The sequence below is a fragment of the Macrobrachium rosenbergii genome, chromosome 51 (assembly GCF_040412425.1).
Source record: "Macrobrachium rosenbergii isolate ZJJX-2024 chromosome 51, ASM4041242v1, whole genome shotgun sequence".
NCBI lineage: Eukaryota > Metazoa > Arthropoda > Malacostraca > Decapoda > Palaemonidae > Macrobrachium > Macrobrachium rosenbergii.
Window position 1 is genome coordinate 74,925,378 of NC_089791.1, and position 20,247 is coordinate 74,945,624.

At 42.0% G+C, this 20,247-nt stretch overlaps 1 protein-coding gene across 8 annotated transcripts in view; it reads right to left on the reverse strand.

Annotated features, from left to right (window-relative positions):
- Positions 1-20,247, reverse strand: part of LOC136833493 (uncharacterized) — a 437,570-nt gene that overhangs the window by 61,687 nt on the left and 355,636 nt on the right. For all 8 annotated transcript variants that reach the window (XM_067095717.1, XM_067095716.1, XM_067095710.1 and 5 more), the window contains one exon: positions 357-614. In XM_067095717.1, the coding sequence (XP_066951818.1) occupies positions 357-614 (258 nt within the window). The remainder of the gene's footprint in view (positions 1-356; positions 615-20,247) is intronic.

Here is a 20,247-nt window from a genome sequence, read left to right on the forward strand (position 1 = left end):
TTTAAAATGTTTGCACTGCACACACTTCTTCATTTCAAAACATTCACCTACGCCATGATATAAATGATGACATACAGCAGTTAGCAATTATTCTATTTCTTTACTTTCCAAGTTTGCATTGAATTTGGCCTATGAAATTAATACTGTAATTAACATTCAAAAACACTCACAACATGTAGCATGATATTTAATAATAATGGCTCAGATCCTTACAAATTTTAAATCTGTGTTCTTCATATTAATCTATAAACTTCTTAAAGGTATTACTATATATTCAAAACAAAGTAAAGGCATACTGTGCATAAAAAGCCAAAATAAATGAGAGTTTTGCATTAAAAATGAAAAACAATATTTACCTTCCAGGATTCCAAACACTGTTGAGATAACTTCAACCAATCTTGAATTTCTTCATATCTTTTATGTACAGTCTTAATGTGATCATTCAACTTCCGATCAGTTTTAACTTTCTTTGATGTAAAAGAAAACACAGCTTTTTCTCTTAAGGCACGTAAGCATATGTACCATACACTTTTAGCTTTTGCAATGCCAAAAGTTTTGCCATCTTTATTCAGATAATAAAGAACTTCACCCTCCTTGTTATGATAAGCTCTGATCTGTAAGAAAAAAATTGAAAAGCACCAAGGAAAACATTATACATCAAAGTTTACCAACATTTAGCTGTAGTATACTGTACTGCTAATAAAGAGAAGCACCTAGGACACATTTAAGTACATTATCAAAGGATGAGAGGCCAAATTTCACTTTAAACATGAAATTTCAAACTCCTTACTCTAAAAGACTATTGTACTACCAAATAAATTCTGAAAATGAAGAAAGTCAAGGATTCCTTCATTTATAAGATCTCACATAATTGACCCTGGCTGAAGATTACGATGCATGCAATCATGACTAATCAATATGGGGCAGTAAGTTTTGGGGTGAAAATCCTTACATGGCTATAGTACTTATACCTGGAATAAAGGACATCATATATGTCAATTTTAGCCTAAAAATCCACCTTGTAACCTCATTTTTTGCCCCTTTCAAATAAAAAAAAATGACAATTTTCATAATAAAATAGGTTATTTCTATACTTACCTAATATTCATATGGCTACAGGTTTTGAGCTGCAGGCTCACTCAGCAGTTTATAAAAATAGAAGAAAGTAAGAGGGGTCATACCTGGTTTATCAGCCTATTTCGTCTACCTGTTTACCTACCTAAGGTCAGCCTATCTTTTCTTCCTGTTTACCTTCCCTTAGGTATGCAAGGAAAAACTACCATTCTCAAAGCCTCAGTTAAGTTTTCTACCCACTGGAAACTGTGGAGGCTGGATGGGTACTATGAATGTTAGGTGAGTATAGAAATAACTAATCTTAATAAGAAAATTTGGTATTCTACAAATCTTGCCTGGCATTCATATAGTTAATTACCAAATTGACAAGGATGGTAGGATAGTGCAGCACTAGGCAAAGGCCAGTACACCAAACCCAGAGAAAACATTACTGGTTTTAAAGGCAAACCAGTGATTGACTCTTGTCTGATGTAGGTAATCCTGCTTACGGTCTCTGCCTCCAGTCGAGAACTGATATCAGGGATAACAGGACCTCATTGGGTATGCCATATTCAGAGGTACCATTACAGAGGGATCTGCTGGAACATTAAGCAAGGATGAGGAATTCACACCAAAGATCATGCCGTACAAAGTTGGGAGACTATATTGAACTGAAAATATCTCCTTATTAGCAGGTTTGCTCCTATACACAACACATGCACCTTCATACTCACCACAGGTCTATGCCAGAATTTTTTTAAAACAAGAGAGAAAAGGATTTCCTATCTGCATTACGAGCTACGCAGTTCCAGCGGCGTACCACAACTTTTAAGCAATGAGAAAAAACAGAACTGCATCACTGCAGCATTAAAATATCTTCTAATGACACAGTCTTTTTAAAATCTGAGACACATCCCCAGTTCGTAGGTACTTCATGTGAATTCACCTTGTGAACATATATAAACCACATGTTTAAATTACTGACCTTGGTAAAATAAAGAATGTGCAACAAGAGACATGGCATATTTAGACATGAAAGTTCAGATCCCTATCACAGCAGAATAAATTTATGTACATTTCTCCTTCCACGTTTAACTGCATATAAACCTACGGGGCTCTAACTGGACACAGTCAACCTCCTCTTCATACCCCACAATCTAAGTCAGATTTGGAACAGTGACAGAACGAGAAAAAATTATTTTCATATGTAACTTTTTCCCTGAAGTATGGGAAAATGCAAGGACCACATCATCTAAAAAACCAACCATATCAGAAAATTTGCAACTATAGTCTATTTCATTACATCTGCCCACTTACCAACATACGTTTCAAGGTTTCAGGTAGACGTGGCAATATGCATATTGTAACTTACTGTCATAAAGATGCAAATTTTTTTTTAGAAATAAATATGACATTTTTATAATAAAATAAAGTTTTATGTATAATTACCCAGTAATTACTATAGCTAAGAGTTTCTACTCGCTGACACTTAGAATTCCAAAATTCGCAGTAGCAATTCTTTTGTTTGTATAGGCAACTATGCCCCGCCCACTATCGGGGTACGAAAGAGGAACACCGCCAACACGACAATTTGTTTATACAACCAAAAAGTCCATGTGCGGGGAGGAGGGTGGGCTCTGTCCGAAATTACTGGGTAAGTATATATAAAACTTTATTTTATTATAAAAATGTCACTTTTATACTGTATATACAACTTGCCCAGTAATTACTATAGCTGATTCCACATTGAAAGATGGTGGGGAATCATGGACAAATTCTTACTTTAGAATGAATAAGGTAATTGTTGTTCCTTACCTGGTGAGAGAGCTGCTGCAGGTAGATACTGCCTCTGGTGGTGCTCTTCTCACCTGTAGCAACTTGGTGGCATGGCCGTAAGCGGCCCTACTTAAGTGGGACACTTCGCAGCAAAGGAGTACTGTACTCCGATGGCTGACAAAGTGTAAGTTTAAGCTTTGCGGCGAAGGTGTAGACCGATGGCCGACAAAGCGTACATAGTTGCCCCTGCCCTGGGCACAGTACTACAACAAAAACATACCAGAACAACAAAGTCACCTATACCACAATAAAATCAATGATTAACTATTAACTATAAAAAACAAGACCACTACCCAACCCTAAAAAACTAGTGGGCACTCCAGGTACGTCGTACCCTCCTAGGCTCCCCAAAAACTCAACACCATTTTCAAGGCGAAGAGGAAAAGAAAGGAAGGGACGCTTCCTACACTTCCTCACCCATCACTACGCCAGCTACGGACACAGGTCCTTGGGTACTGCAATTATCATAAACTGTCTCGACGTCCCGCAAATAATGCATCGCGAACACCGACTTGCATTTCCAATGGGTTGCTTCCAGGATTGCTGAGAGAGAAAGATTGTGTCTGAACACCACCGAAGTAGCAACTGCTCTCACCTCATGCGCTTTCACTTTCAATAGTGTTAAGTCTCTTTCCGCTAACTGAGAGTGTGCCTCAACTTTAAGATCCCTCAAGAAAAACGAAATGGCGTTCTTTGAAAGGGGTCTAGAGGGGTTTTTAACTGAGCACCAGAGATTATTAAACTGGCCTCTAATCCTCTCTGTGTGATGTACATAATATCTGAGAGCATGTACTGGGCAAAGCTCTCTTTCTTCCTCTTCCGTGCCTAGGATGTCCGATAAGCTTGGAATCGAGAAGGAACAGGGCCAGGGATGTGATGGGTTCTCATTTTTTGCTAGAAAGCCTAGCAGAAGGGAGCAGACCATGCTATTTTGCAAAAACCCCACCTTTTTGCTTATTGCTTGAAGCTCACTTACTTTCTTAGCCATTGCTAAGGCAACCAGATAGAGAGTTTTCCGAGTCAGACCCCTTAGAGAGGAAGAGCACTTAGGTTCAAAGCGAGGGTCTGAAAGCCACTTAAGGACTACATCACGATTCCAAGAGAAGGACTCCTCTTTCTTGGACTTGGAGACATTGAAGGACTTAATTAGATTGGCCAAATCTTGGCTGCTCGAGATGTCTAGACCTTTATGCCAAAAAACGGAGCTTAGCATCACTCTGTAACCCTTAATAGTTGAGACCGACAACCTTTTCGAGGATTTCAGATATAGCAGAAAGTCGGTTATCTGAGAAATAGAAGTTCTAGAGGAAGAGACTTTATTTCTCTTATGCCAACCTCTAAAGCGTGCCCACTTAGCCTGGTAGATGTTATTGGAGGACTGGCATCTACATTTGGCGATAGCCTTTGCTGCTGATCTAGAAAAGCCTTTTGCTCTAACAAGTCTGACGACAGTCAAAATCCTGTTAGGGCCAGAGAGGATAGGCCCTGATGGAACTTCCTGACATGGGGTTGTCTGAGAAGACTTGGAATCTCAGGAAGGAGTCTCAAGAAGTCTACGAGGAGATCAATCAGGTCCGGGAACCACTCCTCCTGCGGCCAGATGGAGGCCACTAGAGTCATCCTTACATTGTGGTGTAGGTGAAACTTTCTTATTGCTCTCCGAATCATCATGAACGGAGGAAAAGCATACAGATCTAGGTTGGACCAGTCCAGGGTCATTGCATCCGTCGCCCAAGCTAGAGGGTCCGGAAAGGGGGAACAGAACAGAGGAAGGTGGTAATTCCTGGAAGTTGCAAACAGGTCTATGCTTGGCTGACCCAATAGTTTCCAAAGGCTGGTACAGACACGAAAATCTAGTGTCCACTCTGTGGGAAGAATCTGCCGGTGACGGCTTAGCTCATCTACCAGGACATTGCATTTGCCCTGTATGAACTAAGTGACTAATCGCGTCTGGTTCCGGTCTGCCTAGCATAGCAGGTTTTTCATTACCTCACAGAGGGAGAAAGAGTGTGTTCCCCCTTGATGTTTGATGTATGCTAGGGCTGTGGCATTGTCCACATGTACCGCTATTGTCTTGTTGTGTACCTGCATTGCAAAATGTTGTAGACCTAGAAGAATTGCCTTCATGTTGATATGCATCTCCTTCTCCTCTAAAGACCACTTCCACGAGACTTCCAGGTTCCCCAGGAGCGCTCCCCAACCTACATCCAACGCGTCAGAAAAGAAGTCTAAGTCGGGCTCACTGGAGCAAGTGACTTCCCTTCCAAAAGTTTTTCTGTGGACCTCCACCAGCGCAGATCCTCCTTTATTTCTGAGGTTATCGTAAAGACATGGCTGTCCTGATGAACTTTCCAATCCGAACAAGCTCTTAAATAAAACTGGAGAGGTCTCATGTGAAGTCTCCCTAGTCTTACAAACTGCTCCAGAGAGGACAATGTCCCCAAGAGACTCATCCACTGGGTGGTGGAGCAAGAACGAAGCGAGAGGAAAAGGTCTACCTTCCTCAAACAGTCTTCTACTCTTCTGAGTGAGAAGCCCGAAAACTCAAAGAGTCTATCAGAACTCCCAAATAAAGAATCTTCTGAGTGGGAGCCATTTGTGACTTCGAGAAGTTCACTGTTAGTCCTAATTCCTGGGTCAAGAGAAGAGTTTTTTGTAAGTCCGTGCACTGATTCTTCGTGGGTGATCAAATTAGCCAATCATCCAGATATAATGAGATCCTTACTCCCGCTAAATGTAGCCAGCCCGCCAAAGGAGCCAACACTCGAGTGAAGACTTGTGGGGCTGTCGAGAGACCGAAACAAAGTGCTCGAAATTGAAAGATCTGGTACTCGAAAAAGAAACGTAGGTATTTCCTCGAATCTGGGTGAACCGGAATATACCTGCATGTCCAAGGATATCATCCAATCTCCCTGATGGATGGAAGTGAGAACTGAGTAGATGGTTTCCATGTCGAATTTTGTCTTTTCGACGAAAACTTTCAAGGCACTTACATTGAGCACTGGCCTCCAACCCCCTGAAGCTTTGGATACCAAAAAAGGCAATTGCAATATCCTTTCAAGTTTGCATTTTTCACTAATTCTATTGACTTTTTGTTCAGAAGAGAGGATACTTCCTTTGACATGGCCGAATACTACTCCGAGCTGATGGAGTAAGCTGTCAATGCGACTGGAGTGTCGGTCAATGGCAGATTTTCCTTGAAGGGGATAGAGTATCCCTCTTTTAAAACTTTGACTACCCACATATCCGCTCTTTTTTTGCACCATCTCTCCCAAAAGAAATGAAGCCCGGCCCCCACAGGAGCACGAAGGACCAAATCCTCACTTGCGAGAGGAAGATCTTGAGGAAGATTTCTTGATCGCTCCGGGAGCAAACCTGACCGAACCTCGGGACCTGGGGTGCGATCTCTGATTTCCTCCACGAAATGGCTTAGGCTGATCGAGAGATGATGGTTAACTGAAGAGGCAGGTCTATCCTTCTGGTGTTTCATTGATTGAATCAACAAATCTTGCGTTGACTTCTGATGAAGACTCGCTGCAATCTCACTTACGGTGAACAGAGGAAACAAATGATGTTTATCCAGAGGGGAAAACAGTAGGGCCGATTTCTGTGTGGTCGAAAACACCCTTCACCGTAAACGAGACCTGCAGTTCGCACTTCTTCAGGACGCCCATGGCATACAGGGCAGCTACTTCATGCGATCCATCTCTGACTGCCCTATTTGCGCAAGAGAGAAAATTCTCCAGGTCTGTGGCTTCAGCACGCAGGGAAGGAAATTCTAGAAGCTTCTTGGCGACTGCTCCCAAACACCAGTCAAGAAAACTCAACACCTCAAAGGCCTTAAAAACACTCTTCAACTGGTGATCAATCTCTTGAACTGAAAAGAATGTCTTCGCCGATGCGAGAGCCGATCTTCATCCCGAGTCAATGAGCGTAGAAAAGTCCCCCTGGGAGGAGGCAGGTACTCCCAGGGAAGGAGCTTCTCCCGTGGCATACGACACGCACCGCTGACATGAGAGATGAGAGGGAGGAACACTAAAACAGGCCCTTCCTTGATCTCTCTTGTCAGAAAGCCATTCCTCTACTTGGTACAGAGCTTTCTTCGAAGATTTAGAAAGAACCATCTTAGGAAGACTTGCCAAATCCACGGGCCTATAGGTCATCATGTAAGACAAGCCTGGAGAAGGAGAGGACAGAGTGAAATTCTGGGAACTGCTGCAGAAGGCACTTAAGGAGCGCCGCATACGGAGTAGAAGACGTATCCTGTTCCTCTTCTTCCTCAACTGAAGAAATTGGAGATGTCATCAAATCTGATTCAGGGGCTGTCTGCACTGCAGGTTTCTGTAAAAGATGAAGGATATTATCCAGCTTCTGTTCCAAAGGTTCGAGAGTTGGGTCCAAAGCAGAAGAAGGCTTATTCGAGGCTGCAGGGCGCTTGGAAACTTGAAAAGGTTCGAGCACAATCGTAAGTCCGGCCGCTTCAGGGCACTCCAACGAAAGAGGGTGCTTGGCTGCATCAGGGCGCTCGGCTGCATCAGGGCGCTCGGCCGCAACAGGACGCCTGGCTGTATCAAGGTGCTCCACATAACGTTCCACCAAAACAAGATGTTCTGAGGGAATGGCGCTTACATGACACCTGGGGCTGCTCGCTTGAGAGGTGATGAGAGCTAGAACCTCACTCTTGGCGCCGAGGAGAGGAGAACCGCTCTGGAGAGTCCCACTTGCTGCACGAAGGTTGAGGACTGAAAGAGAGCTCCCTCATTCTCTTGTAAGGGAGACGTGGAGACTGGTCTTTTCCCGAGAAGCGTCTCTTAAGCGGGCAAGAATCCTCCATGAAACAACGAAGACAGCTCCTACGAGGCGACGCCTCTTCATAACTTGACAAAAGCCGATGCACTTCTGAGACACCTTTCCAGTGGCTGTCTCTAGTCGCAACCTGGGATGCAACAGGTTGGACTGAGGAGATGACTGCCAGTGGGCAGACCCCTCTGACCTCCCTTGGGCTACCAGTACGCCTCCTCCCAGGTAGAGGGGAGTATGGCAGTGACCTGCAGCTAGGAGAACCAGTGGGACGAGCAGCAGGCCCCTCCACTGATGCTTCACTTTTAGCACTAATTTCATTCTTGTCCATCAGGACACGCATTGATGCCCTAACTGGGCCACTGTACTTACCACAAGATTTAACCTTCGTTCAAACTTATTTTCAAGGCTGGCGAAGCGATCGGGTTCGGAAGTGTTGGAGCCAGGAGAAGGAGTAGGTGGATTAATTAATTGATGCAGATGGGGAAGGGTTAATATTTGGAAAATTAACAGAAATGTCAGCCTTACCCGATCTAGGAGTCAAAGCCTCACTAGCTAATCTCTCCCTGGCTTTAGCGGCTGCTTTTCCTTTCCCTATCTCTTTCTAGGTTAGCTAAATGAGAATTTAAGGTCTTCCATTTTTGTTCTCCCCAGTCCCTGCATTCATCACAAGCCAAATTAATAGAACAAACTTGACCTCTACAACCAGAACATATGGTGTGAGAATCGTACGTCACTTTGGTCATCCGTGTATTGCAGCCTTTACTGCAATACCGGAAACTAAAACTACTAGTGTCCGCCATATCCTAGCTAGTCAAAAAGGTCAAAATTGTGAAAGTCAAAATGAAGGAATGCCGAAAGGCTACAAAAATATTTCACCATGGCAGAGAATACGAATTCAAAAACTCAAGACTGCTGAACCAACACCAGGTGTTGACGCTACAAGCGGCAGAAACAAATTGTCGTGTTGGCGGTGTTGTTCCTCTTTCGTACCCCGATAGTGGGCAGGGCATAGTCACCTATACAAGCAAAAGAATCACTACCGCGAATTTCAGAATTCTAACTGCCGGCGAGTAGAAACTCTTAGCTATAGTAATTACTGGGTGAGTTGCATACTGTATATAAAACTGAATGCTTACATATATAAAGAACCCTCACACCTTATATACTGTACATCATAAACATGCAGATTTATTGTATTATTATTGAAATAAATCTGAATGTTTATGATATATAAAGATGTGGGGGTTCTTTGTATATATAAGCATTCAGATTTATTTCTAAAGAAAATAGTTTGCATCTTTATGACAGTAAGTCTACGATATGCATATTGCCACATCTACCTAAAACCTATGTTGGTGAGTGGGCAGATGTAATGACATAGATTATAGTTGCACATTCTCTGATATGGTTGGTTTTTTAGATGATGTGGTCCTTGCATTTTTGCCATACTTCAAGGAAAAAGTCACATTTTTGCCATACTTCAAGGAAAAAGTTACATGTGAAAATAATTTTCTCTTGCTACATCACTCTTCCAAATCTGACTTAGATTGTGGGGTATGTGCAGTTAGATCGCTTTAGGTTTATATGCAGCTAGTCATGGAAGGAGAAATGTACATAATCTGTATCAAATAGTCTAAACTGTTCAAACATAAACTAACAATGGTCTTTCAATAATTATGTTTTATCTCAAAGTAGGTAAATAAAAAAATATCTGGCTGTGTGACTGAATAAAAAATCTTTTACTAATTTCTTGAATGTAAATTACACGAGTAAGATACAGGTTGACCATCACTAATCCGGCATCATTGGGACCTTGAGGGTGCTGGATTAGCCATTTTGCCGGATTAGCCATTTATTAGGCTAGAATGCACGAAACACAGTAACTAAGCACCTCATCCTAGAATTAAAATATCCCATAAATCAGTACAAGTTGGTTAATAAAGAAAAGACAATTATCAAATACAGGTAGTGCTCGAGTTACGATAATTCGACATACGATATCTCGAGTTTACGATGGGGTTAGCAATTAATACCAGTACAAAAATATTTAGGAAATATTTTTAGATTTCGCGCAGGCGCAGGCACAGGCAGCGAGAAAGACCAGCTTACAATAGACCAACTTCTTTTCCTCCATCTCTTTATTCCATCTGCTAGTTAAAAAAGTAAAAGAGAATGATAAAAGTATTGTTAGTAACGTTATATTCTTGCGTAAATGTGTACAGCCATAAACAACCAAACAAGAAACTGTTGTTTTGCTGATAATCGTATCGGATAACAACTGTTGTGCTTGTATTTCAACCATCGTATGGTAATACACAATTACTGTAGTTATGTTACAAATGACGTTAAGTACTGTACAATAGGACTGAAATATTTTTTACACTATACTCTTGTTCGCTTTGGAGAAAAGATCAGCAGGGAAATATACTGCTACAGTAACTTTAAGCTGCAAGTTGTAGCTGAAGCTGAGAAAACAATATTCAAGCTGCTAATGACTATAAATTATCGTGCATCGGCAACATGGATGAAACTCGACCGTAAATAAAACTGGAGAGAATGTATTTTAATCAAAACTACTGGGCATGAAAGAATACAAATTACTACTGTTTTCACGCTGATAAAAGATAAATACGTAAAGCTCGTATTATGATGAAATCAAGAGAAAATAGTGAACGGAATCTTGATTTTTTTTACTCAATAAAAAACATGTCCCCAAAACGGCCAGCCGCGATTCCCACAAACGTCATATATTAACGAAAAAATAGCTAAATTAATTTCACAACGAGACCTATTTAAGATATATTTCGACTTAAAAACACTTCATATAACGAAAAATATCCTTGTCCCAAATAAATAAAGTATCCATATTCATTTACGCTAACTAGAAGCAAGAAAAGCGCTTTGAACTTGGTTAAATGCGGCGATATCGAGTCCCAAAACAAAACATTGATTGCAATTTATAACACAAAAGCAATATGAGAATATACGCAATTGGAAACAATGTAGTAAAGCATAACTTTTTAGAAGATCCATGAAAAAGATGCACATTCGTTATGTTGATGTTTGTATAATACTGTTAATATGTGAATAGAGTTCAGCATAATGTAGGCTAGGCTACCAGTTTGTTGATGAAGCACACTGCGCCACCAAATCAAAGCGGCCGGCGAGCGAGTTAGCGCAGCGACCCGGGAAATTTGAAAATTACTGTGGAAACATTAGAAATTACTCTAGCCGAAATTTGTGCTGGATTACTGATTGTTCCGGACTACTGATTGCCGGACTAGTGATGGTCAACCTGTAATATTCAAAATAGCATGAAATACTGTCATCTATGAGGCTGTCTGGGGTATATGAAAGGAACAGCCACTGCAACATTGGATGGAAGGCAGGAAACTTCAATTACTGCATGGTAATGGTGTTGAGCAAAAGTCTGAAATCTCACTTAGTTCCTGTCACTCTGTGTTGGTGACATATATACAGCATATAAGGCTAGCCTAACTTTATTTTTAATGGCAGGCATTGGAACAACACTTAGATAAAATAAATAATGGTTACAACTGGCAAGTAATTTTGACTGATTTGAAATAAGTGTCCTTAAAAAAAGGCCAGTAAAATCGTAAAATCAAATATCTAGTACAGGCCTATCATTTGCTTGTCAATGCTTCGAGTTCTAGCACTCAACATCATTAAAATTTATTTTTCTGATTTACAGGTGTGGATATAACTTCAGTATCACAACAGTTATTTTCATATCCAAGCAGTGAAAATGAACACAGAATAAAGTTTGAATGATGAGGATATCTTGTGATCTGAACAGTTTGTGGGCACAGGTTTACATGTGGCCTTTGCTATACCAATGAGATAAAACACTTACTGAAAGCCAATCATTTGTGTGTGTTTGGTATGAGTGGACTGTTTGATACAAGCTCATCTTTCTTGTGCTTGCATAGGTATATTATCAATGCAAATCATCTTGTTTATGAGATTTATAGAAGAAGGTTTGAGGATTCTGGTACATATAAACATTCAAATATGTTACTGAAGAAATATTTCGAATATTTATCATAAGAAGTCAATAATGTTGGAAAAGTTAGTTTTCAACAATCACAAGCTGTGCATCTCCATATGCCACATCATCACCCGTGGGTAGACAGATGACATGAAACTAACTATAGCTAACTCTTTTCACAGTGCCTAGTATTATTGCAGAAAGGATTTTAGATCATAAATCTTTTGAAGAAAGCTTCTTCTAAGAGTTCCAAAGGTAGTCTCATCAAGAATCTAAATTCCATCCCAACTTTCTTATGGTAGATTTAGGTGTTCTATCTCAAATGATCTAGGAACTTCTTGAATCGTTAAGGGATATCTAAGTTATAAAGACAAAGCACACAGGATAACAATGTTTGCGCAAGATTTTTTAGGATATCTGAGAAACCAGTAAAATGTACTGATGCTGTCTAGAGTTAATGGAGCAGGAAACCCCTCTACATCAATTCAGGTATGGGTACCCTTGTTGATGGTAGCATTGTTAGTTGACTCTCTCTGGACTGAGTAGAGATTTCCAAGTCAGGTTCAAAAAAACACCCCCAGCTCATACAGTATGATACAGTTGGTTACCTGAAGCAAGGGGGAGTTTGTTAAAATCTGAACCTGTAGGTACCTTGAGCAGACTGAGGCCAATCTATCACCAGAGACACTAAGTCTGGTAAACATTCTCTCTGTGGCTAACTTGGGGTATGAAGGTCAGTATTGCATTCTTGATAGTCTAGAATCTGATTATAAATTGCCTCTGGAGAGTGAAGGGAGGAAGCACCTCGAAGTCTAGATGTACCAGCCAGTTCAGTATCATCCATTGCCTAAGCTTGAGGGTCTCAGCAGGGAGAGCAACAGATCAGCTGTTCAATTCTGGGTTGTCACAAACATAACGAGGTTTGCAAACCTTCTAGTTTTCACAGGTCCTGACATTCTTGTGGGTGTAGCAACCATGCAGTCAGAAAGATCTGGCCCTTCCTACTTGGTGAATCCCAAAAGCACTGTTTTTGCCTGGAACAAGCTATGACATCATATGTATCTTCTTGGACTCCAATCAATATAGAATTCCATTTTGAGTTACGAGTGGGTCACTGTATTGTCTGAGATTGCTGCTGTCTTCCTGGAGACTAAATCTTCTGCTTGCAGAGACTTCCAACTAGCCAGTAGTTCCCGACTGCTTATAAGGAGTTTTTCCCTCTGACCAAAAAAACACGTTTTGACGTAGGAAAACCTATTTTTGGTAGCCGATGTGGGTCCTCAAAGGAGTTACTCTCATGATCCTTTAGAGGCTCCATAAGATAGACTAACTAATATCAAGAATTCTCTTTTAGTCGGTCTCGGCCAGTATTAGTGCACGATGACACTTGATAGAGTATAGGACTCTTTTATCTACAGCAATTACCTCAGTTCTCAGTTCCTATTGTCAACCTGCAAGAAGTAGCAACAGTGACAGCATATGTATGTAGCCATTGTAGACGTGGCACCGCAAATAGCACTTCGTACATCAGCCATCACTGTGTCAATGACACACCGTGTGAGACCTATCTTACTCGTTACTTTCTTTCAGGTCTATGCAGGATGATATTCTCCCAAATCCCTGAATAGACGATGTCTGTAATTTTCACATCAGACAAGATTTAAAATTCAGCACGTGAAGGTCTCGGCTCAGAAAGGAGAACATTTACACGACTTTCCCCCCTTCTACCTGGGATAAGACAACAGACAGTAATGGACTTGAATTCTTCACCCGTTGTTGAAGCAATAGGAACCAATGCCTGTTAGGTCAATTTTGGGTTATTAAGTAAGTGGTTCCTTTGAAGGTTAGAAGCTTGTTCAAAGCCTTCAAAATCTGGGACAATGGGGGGGGAAGGGTAGATTGTCCTCCATTTGTTCCAGTCTCATAGGAATGCATCTCTTGCTATTGCTTGATTGTCCAAGTTCACAGATGCATAAACTAGAAATTGGTGGCTTTCGCATGAGGCAAACAGGACCACTTCCAGTTGTGGAAGCATGTAAATTGTAGAACAAGTGCCACTTCTTTGCTTGCACCATCCAAAGGATGGATAGCATTACTGTATTGAGAGGAAGTGAACATGAGTCCGACTTCTTGATGCAGAACATTGCAATCATGTTGTTTAGGACCAACAAAATGTGTCTCTTTTGGAAGTTTCATTTTTCTGAGAGACAAAAAGACAGCCATCAGCTACAGGAAGTTGATACAACATTTCTCAGAGCAGGTGACCACCTCCCTGCTATCTGACGATCCTCCCAGTGACCTTCCCAACCTCTCAAGGAGGCATCTATATGTATTATCACTTGTACAGACAGAGGAGTCAGGGTGATCTGTTTTGTCAGAAACTCCTTCTGAGTCCACAGCCAGAGTATCTCCCCAACTTTTTTATTTCTTTGACAAAGCCAATCGCACATCTTTTTTCTTGCATGCAATAGACAAAATCTGTTTAAATTTTTTTGGGTGCTATCTAAGAATTGGATCTATCACAGGTCTGAACTGTAACAGGCCCATCATGAGTTCCAACTGCTGTCTGGAAATGCTGGGCTTTGCAAGGAACCTTTTGCAACCCTGCAGGGTCATTTCTTATTCTGTTTTGAGTATTGGCAGGGAGAGACAACTGGCTATAAAGAATATCCCAACAAAGTTCCAGCCACTGATGGTGTCTACTGGGTGTAAGGCAGGATCTATTCTAACACCATTAGACAGCCTTTTGCTTAGGGCCTGTCAACTACCACTCTAAGGATTTGTAAGCACTCTACTCTGGTGGCCCCCAGATTAATCAATCATCTAGGTAGGCTACCAGTTGAGTTCCTTCTTTTCTGAGTTCCCCAGACAACCACTGTTGCTAATTTTGTAATGATTCCTGGGGTAATGTTTAACCCAAAAGGTACGGCCTTGAATCTGTATGTTACCTTTCCTATCCCAAACCCTAAGAAGGGGTAGAAGGGAAAAACGATAGGGACGCGTCAGCATGCATCTTTCAAATCTATAGAAAAATTCCAGGTCCCTTGCAGAACAATTAAACATACTTGGGCAACAGTAGTCATCCGGATGGGTCAAGGATCCCCCTTCCATTTGGAGGAATCCTTCTTGGAGACACTGAAGAGATGTGCTTGGCGTTCCAACTGCCGTGGCAAATATGTTTCTCTATGGCTCCCTTTAAAAGGGCCCTCTGCATGTAATCTCCCAAAGAGGGATCTAGTTTTTGTAAGAGCCTCCTTTAAAGAGAGGGAGGGGTATGAGACTATTTCCACCCTAGCCCGTTAAAGATAAATACTGTGTCCCTAAGGGGAGGACTTCCATTCCATGTGCTGCTGTAGAAGACGACCCCGTCCATATGATTCCTATTAGGCTCTACCTCTTCCTTTGCCTTTGATAGGCACTCTAGGCGTTGCTTTTCCTTTTCAGTGTTTTTGCTACTGTTGTCCCCTTTTGTTTTTGAGAGAATCCTCTAGGGGTGACTGGAGACTTATATGACTCAGAGTCGTGGCGAACCTTCTTTGGTTTGGGAGAAAAGGGAAATCTCAAGTTTTTTGTTTCCTGGGTTCCCTTTTTTCCCAGGAGAGCATATATTGTACAGTTCTGTTGTTGGACTTGTTCACTGGATTGAGCCACAAAAGACTCTTTGAAAAGTCCTTACAGAAGGGTGATTTGGCCACAGCAGCAAACACTGTTTTGGAAGATTCTGGATACCTTTTAATGGCAACTTCCAGCATGGTAATAAAGGTTATGATGCTGAGGAGATGGAGCCTGCCATGAAATCCAGCCAAGGCTGTCCCCTCTAAGATTTTCTCATAGGGGTTCAAAACTGTTGCATAGCTATGTCCAGCGGGAGCTTTTTCATCCCACAAGGAAGGACAAGTGTTGCCAATTTCTTGGTAGAATTATCAGACACCGGGATGACAGAGACAAACAGCTTTTAATTCTGCCATTGGCTCTCCTTTCCCAGTTACCACAAAATTCTGAAAATCTGTCTTCACCTGACATGTTTTAAAAGTGAAGGGACAGAAGGCTGGGGCTACTCGGAGAGTTGGAGCCCTTACTATCTTTTGAACTGAAGTTTTGTAACCCAAACTGGCCATGTTATTGCTACCAGTTGGAGCTTTGATGTCAAACTCTGCCCAAGCAGATTGTGCAACCATTTTATTCTTTTGTTTAAAGGCTGAGCATCATTACACCTTACATCTAATTCGGCGTCCAAGACTGGCCTGATTTCCTCTTTGAAATCATGGATAATGTCCCTGATATTTGCCATTCTATAGAAAGGTCATCTTTACTACTGCTCATGATTTCCTTGTGGAATTCAGCAGTTACAGCAAATGAGTAAAAGGCTACAATAATGTAAATGAGAGACTGTATTTTTCCAAAATACATAAAGGATAAAACAGGGGAGCTTTTGACTGCTCCCACAATGGCCCTCTTCAGCCAACTGAATAAAAATACTTATCTTAAATAGACAAATTGAAAAGAATTTTTGTGACACTCCAGGAAAACATCGAACAATCTTCCGGCATAAATATAGCAGTTATGTAATGGCTGTTTCCCCATATCTGTGAGCCAACCATTGTGATCTTAATGGTTGTCGCTCAATCATACGGTGCTCATTACTAGTGACTAGGTGATCTGTGGGTGGTGAACGGCTTTCAGCATCAGTGTCTGTTGTTTCTGTGACAACTACCACTTTGACAACCTGTGTGGGGAGAGATGAGGGGAAACTGCTTGAAATTTAAATTTATGGGGGCCTGGCGAGAAACTGCTTGAAATTTAAATTTATGTGCTGCAAATATTTACCAAAGCCCCCTCCACTACTCTCCTATGGCCCATTTGACTACTTCTATGTATAGTTTTAGCTCGCTCCCAATCCATGACGTGGTTATTCTCCCAACAATGTTTAGCAGTAGCACTGTTTTGAGCAAAGTCCCTAACCACTTTTTTATGTTCTAGTAATCTAATGTCCTTCCCCATACCTGTCTCCCCAAAATAAAATAAACTACAGAGCTTGCACTTTATGCAATATACTCATGTGTCTCTCTTGTTGTTACTACCACTACCAATTCTGTGGCTTTTATTCTTATTGAATTTGGATTTGATTGAATTTTCATATGTCAAAGCTACTTTAACATTACCTGTACTATTTATTTAACTGGGCTGTTGATTTTCATTTCTCATGAAATGGAAGCGTTATGAATCTCTTGCTGTGATCAATCATGAGAAATTAAAATCAACAGCCCAGTTAATCAATAGTGCAGGTAATGTTAAAGTAGCTTTGACATATGAAAATTCAATCAAATTCAAATTCAATAAGAATAATAGCCACAGAATTGGTAGTGATAGTAACAAGAGAGTTGGTAGTGATAGTAACAAGAAAGACATAGGAGTATATTCCTGATGCTGAAAGTTGTTCACCACCCACAAATCACCTAGTCACTAGTAATGAGCACTGTACGATTGAGTGACAGCCGTTAAGAAGATCACAAAGGTTGGCTCACAGATACAGGGAAACAGCCATTACATAACTGCTATATTCACACCGAAGGATTGTTCGATGTTTTCCTGGACTGTCACAAAAATTCTTTTCAGTTTGTCTTTCTAAGATAAACAAGCATTTTTATTCACTTGGCTGAAGAGGACCATTGCGCAAATGGTCAAAAGCTCCTGTTTGATTCTTTTTGTATTTTGGAAAATACAGTCTCTCACTTACATTTCTGGGTTATACGACCTGTGTCACCCGGTGAAACAACCACTCAGCACTTATTTCTAGGTAAATCCATTGCTAAATCTACCAGAGAAAAAAGCTAAATGCAAAGCTGGAGTTACTACCCCCAGTGCGAGCTCCATAAAATGGAGTCGTGTATATGAAAGGGTGAGATTGTCACAATCACAGGCCTCCGCCCTGTAGACATTCCCAATGTCAAAAGTCCCACTGAGTGAGGTGCCGATACAACGCCCGCACCACTCGCGGACTATCAACAAACCAGCGCCACCTTCATTCCATTTTAGCACGCGTTCTTGTCCGTTGCGTTTTTGGTTTGTGCGCTCTTTTTGTGCCTTTTTTGCGAGAAGTATGGCTTCATCTCAAGATGTAGCTTCCACTAAGTTGAGTACCATCTCTTTCTTTTATTTTAGGCGGTTGGGGCTCCTTATTTCCTCCTAATTTTATAATTAGGGGGACATATAAAGCCTGCCTCGGCCTCCTTCCTCCCGGCCTCATGTGACCTTCAGTCTCGGTGTGGGGTTTTTTGCTGGGGCTTCGCTCCCCCTCCATTTATTTATGCTCTTATGTTTTTATGTATATCCTACATAATTCATATTGGTTTTTTATTTTAGTTTTGTTACCCTTCCCTGGGGAAGTGCGGGTCCCTTATCGTTTAGGCTACGAGTTTCCCCCTCGGGCCTACCCGTTTTTTAATCAGTCTTATTTGTTTTTATTTAAGGACCCTCACCTCCTCCAGCTTTTGGGTATTTTATTTGAGATGGTACGGATATGCCTACTAGTTTTATTTTATGTCTAGCGCACAGATGATTTAGATATTTACGGATTTGGTTCGTTGTTAATTTTAGTGAAGGTCAGCCATTTTCCCTCCGCGCTCATATCGCGTTGGATTTGGTTCACCCTTCTACAAGTGTCATTTATGTTGATTTTATTATTTATTTTACATTTTTGCGAGGTTAACTTTTATAGGCTAGTCGGTTAGATACCGTGTTCCCTCCTGAGCTAAACTCCCTGGCCGCTGGGCGGCAATGTTAGGTTAGCCTAGGAAGTTAGGCTATTGACGGTTCTGCTCCCTTCCTTTGGAAGGAGAGGTTAGGTTTGTAGGAGGGTCTCATGTTATGCGCTTCCCTGATGTTTTGTTGGTTTGGATGGAGGTGTTAGGCCTGCGTTTTCCTCCCTCTCCCTATTTCGGCCTTTCCGTTTGGACTCCTGAGTCCTAGTAAGGTTAAGCTGGAATAGCGAGGGTATCTTACTCGTAGCCTACCCTTGTCCGAGCCACAGATTTCGGGACAGCACTCCAGCTTCATGGGTATTCCCCCTCTCCTACCACCTTCTCCCTCTCCTACCTGCTCTCCCCATCCCTTGGTTTGTTTTCGCATACTTCGTTAACTTACCAAGGCTTGAGAGCTCTTAGCCCTTACCATTCCGTTTATAGCCTACATTCCTTACCCATTTCCCTGCATTGATTGGTTCTCCCTTGTTCTCTCTATCCAGGGTTTCCAATCTTAACCGATCGGCACCCTGTCGAGAACTTGTCTAGTGTCTGGGGGTGCCTCCCCACTCCTGGCCACCATACCTTGTTTACCATTCCTTGCACTCTTTGGCCTTTGAGGGTCCCCTACCTCTCTTCTTCCGTGTTAGTCGCTCGACATGTGCGACTCGGGAGAGAGAAGGGTTGGCCTCATGGCGTCCGGGGTGCTCTCTCACTCCCTGGCCGCCGCCACGGGTCCCTCCATTGGCCTATCCTCCCTTCCCTAGCGTCAGTGTGATGTTTTTCCCCAGCCAGGGTGTCGTTCTCAGAGACCGTCGCCTCACGGGGAAAAATTTTGCAATGTAGCCAGTTAGAGTTCTCCACCTGACTGTCTTCTGTCTCATTTTCACATGTCCGCTAGTGATTATCCTTTGTTCTATTCATTTAGAACTTTGTTCCTTTCCAGGTATCTATTTTTCCTTGACTAGTTTATTTATGTGCTTTCCGCTAGGTAGTCTGGCTTTCTCGTTACCCTCCTTTCTTAATACCACTCCGGTGGGTATGGTGTATGGTCGGTCGGTGCTCACCACACCTCCTCCTCCGTCACTGTATCGTCGTGAACGTGACTCCTCCGGCGCCATTTTATAAAACTCTTTGACTGTTTATTCTTGTTAACCATTCACTGTATTTACTTGTTAATTATTGACGCATGTTATTGGCGGGACCTCTTGTATTCTCCGGAGTAACTCCGGCGGTCCCCCTCTGTTTTTATTTTATTTTATTTGCATGTATAAGCTAGTTGGACCTCACCATCGTACCGGATTTTTCCGGCGGGTCTGACCGGTCTTTTACATGCCCAGTCAATCTTTATTATCCTAAGACGCTACTCCGGCGTGCCTTATTAGCATACTCATGTACCCATCCACTTACAGGTGGTGCATTGTCAGGAGCAGGGGTGTACGGCGGTCCTCCAACAGGCGAGTGGGCATGAGGTCTGCAGGTCCCACTCCGGGTGCGCCGTCCACGTGGGGGATCTAGTCGTCTGGCACCCCGATGGTTGTGAGGTGTGCTACGCTCTTTATGAGCGGGTTCTAGATGAGTCGGTAAGTTCAAAATTTCAGTTCCGGTTCATAGTTCCCTTTGAGTTACGTCTCTTGTGGATAATTGGATAATATCTTTTATAGTAGGAGATTTCGTTAGTGACATTCTCCTTCTTTCAGGTTGACCGCAACTCCTGAGACTCTTCGCTCTTGACCCTCAAGTCCTGGGTCAGCAGCTTCGGGAGGAACGTCGGGGCAGGGAAGCCTTATGTTCTTTCCAAGGATA